The 6,000-nt window shown below is 44.3% G+C and overlaps 1 protein-coding gene across 1 annotated transcript in view; it reads left to right on the top strand.

The window, feature by feature from the left end:
* Positions 1-313: 313 nt before the first annotated feature.
* Positions 314-6,000, top strand: part of dgke (diacylglycerol kinase, epsilon) — a 28,723-nt gene continuing 23,036 nt past the window's right edge. The window contains exons 1-2 of the mRNA XM_084567572.1: positions 314-1,652; positions 2,152-2,311. Coding sequence (XP_084423698.1) covers positions 1,201-1,652; positions 2,152-2,311 — 612 coding nt within the window. The 5' untranslated portion in view covers positions 314-1,200. The remainder of the gene's footprint in view (positions 1,653-2,151; positions 2,312-6,000) is intronic.

Here is a 6,000-nt window from a genome sequence, read left to right as displayed (position 1 = left end):
GAAGCAACAACTTTTCCTCCAGACTCAGTGTTACGGGGGCACTAGCCCCTGTTGCCCCCCCCCCTTAGAACCGCCACAGTCGAATATCCAACTTAAAACTAACTTCACTGTTAAACCGTGGTTCTAAACTGGCCGTAGGTGTGCATGGTTGTCTGTCTCTGTGTGTCTGCAGGTGTCTGTCTCTGTGTTAGCCGATAGACTGGCGACCCGTCGCTTGTCCCGCCTCTCGCAGGACAAGCGGTTACAGAAGATGAATGAATGAATGGTGCCTCGATCGCCTAAAATTATTACCGCCTAACTTCAACAACTAATGCAGCTTATAACCTTGTTTCAACATCTGGACTAACATTATGTCTGGATCCATGCTGTAATAAACATCACCCCGTATAGTTGTAATGAATAGTGAAATATGCTATTGAGACCAAAACCGTTTTTGTACCAGGCTGTAATCATGTTTAATAATGCTGTAAAGTTGGGCATTTTATGGGGATTTGCTCCAATTTTGGAGCCAGCTTCAAGCGGTCACTCGATGAACATTTTTTTGCACTTCCGCATGGGCTTCGCTCAGACAGTCTATGCGCAGACCCGACGGTTGCCGCTTGGATGTTATTTGTGTTTACTTCCGTGTTCGTTGAAATTGAATATTTGACACTGGTCAATTTCCAAACTTTAATAAAGATCATTAATATGATCATTTAACATTAAGATGGGATATTCTGTCGACGAAATAGCAGTACGTACGTACATTTAGCTAATATTTTAATTTAGGGCTTTTGCGTTTATGTTTAAATATTATTTTGGTACTTTTACCTAAATAAATGATAGAAATGTAAAATTCTTTATTCCAGAGGAGAGGACCAGGAACTTCTCCGTTAGTGCTTTCCTCTCATGAGCGCATGCGCGTTTCTCCTGTGGAAGAGTTATCTTAAAATGCTAACACTCTCTGTGAGTAATGTAGCTACGTTAGCGTGGTAGCTCAGTCTAGCGTCTCGTCGTTGTCCTCCGGTTTAAAGAGAGTTATTCGAAAATATTTATTTAAAAAGAGAAATAGGCCTAAGTGACAGCTTCCGATGGATGTACGTGAGAACATGCGTGTCGCAGGGAAACGTAGCGTCCCTTCTGGCTCAGTGTTTACATCGCACTCTTCTGTATTGATTTTCGCTAATTAGCATCTTACATCCAGCAGCAGCAGTAGCAGCGATGTTCATGGAGGAGGATGAGGTGAAAGACGACTGCGGCTCCCGAGAGGAATGGACGCTGCTCCTCTGGACCTCCCTGGCCGTCATCATTCCGGTCATCATTACGCTGTGGTGCAGCTCCCAGCGCTCCAAGCGGAAAACGCACATGAGGGACTTCTTTCGCAAGAGCAAGCACGGCTGGCACTACACTGACCTATTCAACAAGCCCACCTACTGCTGCGTCTGTTCCCAGCACATCCTGCAAGGGGCTTTCTGTGACTGCTGTGGGGTGTGCGCAGACGAGGAGTGCCTGCGCCGCGCCGACAGGGACCTGCCGTGCAAGGAGATCATGGCTTCCTGCAGCCCTGACGAAGCCATGGAGCACCGCTGGGTCCGTGGGAATGTACCTCTGGCCAGTTACTGTGCCGTGTGTAAGCAACAGTGCGGGACCCAGCCGAAGCTCTGCGACTTTAGGTAGGACTTTCAGTCGCATATAATGTGTAGGAGGACGTTATCAGCGTTCTCACAGACCTACCTAGTTTGGTAAAAAAAAGAAGAAACTCTCTACATGAATATTTATCTAGAGAGAACCTTACTGCTCAGGTGCACATAACGAGGCTCCCAATTGTGCCATATTATGAGGCAGTAGTTATACAAACGGACCATGTTGCTGCTCGGATATATTAGTTATTTTTATAATATTTTTGGGCATGTCATTTTTGAATGTGAGAAAGAGGAAAGAGGCCTTGAGTTCAAGAGGTCAAAGCATTACAGTTCAACATTTAAATTAATTTTAATTTACACTGTTGCACTGCTGCTACTCTCCACGATGATCTCTAATTGTCAGATAAATTACCATGCTCATCCTGATAGTAATGACACTTTAACCCGTCTGCTAAGGCTGAATAGCTTCATGGTCTTGCTTCCTTCAGCAGAATCATCATTTGTCAGCATTTCTGTGTTCCTCCCGCAGGTGTGTGTGGTGTCAGACCACTGTCCATGATGATTGCATGGACAGCCTGGCGGATGCAGATGTGTGTGACATGGGAGAGTTCCACAGCCTCATCATACCTCCTCACTACCTCTACAGAGTCAATAAGCTGCGCCGCAAACACCCAGATGAGTACAGCAAGGTGCTGGAGTTATGACTGGGTTGTCAGCCTTTGAGTCATTCCTGATGACAAAATCTGGTCTGAAACCTAGAGCTTTAATATTTATGTTTCCTGTGAATCCAGACCCCTGGTCAAAGGTTTTCTGAATCTCATTGCCTCTTTTAACCTCACTCAATCAATCACTGGTCCCACACATGAAAAAGAATGCACATTGGACCTTGTGCTGTCCTTTGGCCTGAATTTATCTGTCAGTGGGATTTGTGACATATGTGTTTCTGACCATTTTGTTGTGTTATTTACTGTTATGTGCCAAGCACGATTAACCCTTTGACTGCGTCACAGTTCTCTTCAGCTTTCAACGACTCTGTGCTCCATACACGGGACTACTATTGTGATCTCGGCCCAGATGAGTTTATAGCAGTTTTTAACTCTGCTTGTACTGAGTTACTGGACATGGTGGCTCCTTTCACGATTAAATGCTCCAAGCCAGTAACGGAACCGTGGCTTAATGATACCACTCTCACTCTCAGACGCGCTTCTAGACGCGCTGAGAGGAAATGGAAGAAGGATCACCTTCAGGTTTCACTGGACATTCTGAGAAACAGTCTACTGGAGTTAGCCTGGATACCAGACTCTCTGACTTCGCAGAGAGTCTGGCCTAGATCCATTGGCAAACGTTTATTTCCTGGTGGGAGGGCACAGTTTGAGGTTTAAAATCATTGGAGTTCCTTTAACCAATCACTAACGTTTGGTAACTGCCTCGCACTTCCGCTTTCAAGAACGCAACAAGTAAACAAATCGCTACTCTACCATCCCCCATTGCAATTCAGGAAAAAACTTACAAGACAATCTTCTTGCTGCGGCTTAAAGGTGCAGTAGGCAAGTTTTATAAAACTAACTTTGTGTCATATTTGCTGAAACTGACCCTATGTTCAAGTATAATTGCATAAAGCAGGTCATTTAAAAAAAAATTCGGCTCCTCTGGCCCCTCCTAGAGCCTGTAGCGCAATTTGCAAGACATCCACCGCTCCACATCCAGATGCTCCAATCAAGTCCAGGGGTGTATCTAACAGAGTGTCAATCACTGCTCATGGACACGCATTTCATAGCGCCCTCCCCTCCCTCCACCACCTCGCACCACTTGTCCGTGGGCGTGTAGAAGGAGCCGGGACGTAATCCTCGTCTGAGGCCTGTGCCTCAGCTTCACTCTCAGCGTCTAACCACATCAACAGGTAGCGGTCATATATCTTCCACATAGCAAATTGATAAATCTAAACTGTGGAATAAAACGCCACAATGAATGCTTCTAACTGTTACTGATAGCAAACATCACCGATGTAGGCTACTTTCAGAAACATCCTAACCATGGTTTTGTCCTAAAGTTGACTATTGCTAAATATTTTGACCTAAAATTATTTAGCAATAACGAAGGGTATTATAAAAACTACGTCGGTGTGTTCCATGCTAGTTTGTTTACTCGCTCTCTCTCGGTTCTCTGCTCGTGCACAGTATTCCAGGGCCAATATGCACGCGCTCTATCGTGCACAGCTCTCCCTTGTGGGGGGAGGGGCTTGCGAGACCTTTTTGGGCTTTAGCGGAAAGTGGGGAGGGACTGAGAAGTTGTCGATGTTCAAATTTTTTGGCTAAGTCCTGGATCTTCGCAATCCTGCCTACTGCACCTTTAAGTACTGTAATGCCAGGAAGCATATCCACAACGGAGCGAATGGCTTCGAGTATATCCGTCTCCGTCGCCATTGTTCGTGTAAACATTTCAAACTCGGCCCGCAACTGAAACGTAATCGCTCTCAGACCTGCCCTCTGTTCGCTGATTGGTTCGCCAACCAGTTGGCCGGAGTAAACGTAAGCAGATCAAGCTATAGAGAGCCGAAGTCCCGCCCCCTCTACTTCCGGGTTATGGGACCTGTCTTTCGAAAAAATATGAACGGCAGTCTATGGCGAAAGAAAATTATTTTCTGGTCCCGATCGACTTGTGCCTTGGATTATACATATGTTGTTTTTCAGAATAAAAAATGATTTTACATGTCAAGAATGTCACAGTTTGTCGCAAGATAGTTAACTAAAACGCTATGGAAAATACGTAATTAAACGAACTACAAGTCCCGCATGCTGGCGCGTACAGAACCGACCAAAACTCCCTTCGTGTAACTACAGCTCTCGACATGACCCGATTTATAATGATTTTCACCTTGTTTGATGCTTCTGCCTTCGTCCTGGAAGAAGACGGTAAAGCTCAACAAGGAGACAGCCATAGTTCTCTAGTTACGTACATTGTTCGAGACGAGAGATGTAGTTCACTAAGCGATCTCATACAAAACCTAATGTTGTTCAGCTTATTTACGTCAAATAATTTATCTCTTGACGTGAAAAATTATCTTTTAAATTCACACACATCATATGTGAAATTCATGCCACAATTCGATCGGGACCAGAAAATAATTATGATCTCTCCATAGACTGCCGTTCATATTTTTTCGAAAGATAGGTCCCATAACCCGGAAGTAGAGGGGCGGGACTTCGGCTCTCTATTCCAGACGGAGTACTGTAGGGAATGTAAATGAGCGGAAGTACGTAGGCAGGCGGAGCCAGGCTATACTGGAGTACCAGAGAGCCATTAAAACGGCCAGTTTTTATTTAATTTTGTATCCAATAATAGCCACAAACCTCCATTTCTTTTTAACACTCTTAACTCTCTTATAAATCCCTGTGGTTCCACTTCTATTGTGCCTTCACCTAAGCTACATTTTGAAAAGACGAGATGCTGTCAGGTCCTTCTCCTCACCCTCTGCCTCAGACCATGCTGATTCCCCTCTATGCCCTGTTGGTTCTGAGCATTTTGAACAGATGTTTCTCTCCTTTTGAATCGTGCCATAGTACAGAGACCGCCCTTTAAGAGTTTGTAATGACCTGCTTTTAACTGTTGATTCTGGTAACTCTGCTGTTCCAGTTCTTTTGGACCTCACTGCTGCCTACGACACAGTAGATCACAGCCCTGGAATGGTTCCGATCTTATTTATCAGATAGGACTTTATCTGTCCAGCTAGGCCAGTATTCCTCAACAGCATCCCCTCTTAGCTGTGGTGTTCCTCATGGGTCTTTTTTGGGACCCATCCTTTTTTCATTGTACATGCTGCCCTTGGGGTCCTTTTTTTAAAAAAATATCTCCTTTCATTGTTTCGCAGATGATTCACAAATTTATCTGCCAATACAGACAAACAGCAATATCTCTATACAGGCTTTACTGAATTTTCTGAAGGATGTACAGTCATTGATGGAGGCAAAGTTCCTTAAACTAAATAAAAACAAAACTGAAATTATATTATTTGGACACCCAGTTCTCTTAGATGGTTTTGACAGTGACATCGGCCCTCTAGCATCCTACTATCACCTTCGAAAGAAATCTCTGCGTGAATGTTGACTCCACTTTTAAATTTGACAAGCAGATTAGTTTAGTAGTCAAGTAAAGTCTTCTAAGTAAAGTCTTACCTCCTCACACATGATTTTGAGAGGATAATTCACTCTTTTAAAACGACAAGATTACATTACACCGGTACTGGCATCCACACTGCCTTCCAGTCCATTTTAGAATTCATTTTAAAATTTTACTACTAGTTTTTAAGTGTCTTAATGGCCGGGCACCATCTTACCTGCGAGGGGGTAGAGTGGGTTGTCCACGAACCAGAGGGTTAGCG

The sequence above is a fragment of the Chelon labrosus genome (assembly GCF_963514085.1).
Source record: "Chelon labrosus genome assembly, chromosome: 2".
Lineage (NCBI taxonomy): Eukaryota > Metazoa > Chordata > Actinopteri > Mugiliformes > Mugilidae > Chelon > Chelon labrosus.
Note: the sequence above shows the minus strand (reverse complement) of the source record. Positions and strands in the feature narration are given on the sequence as shown.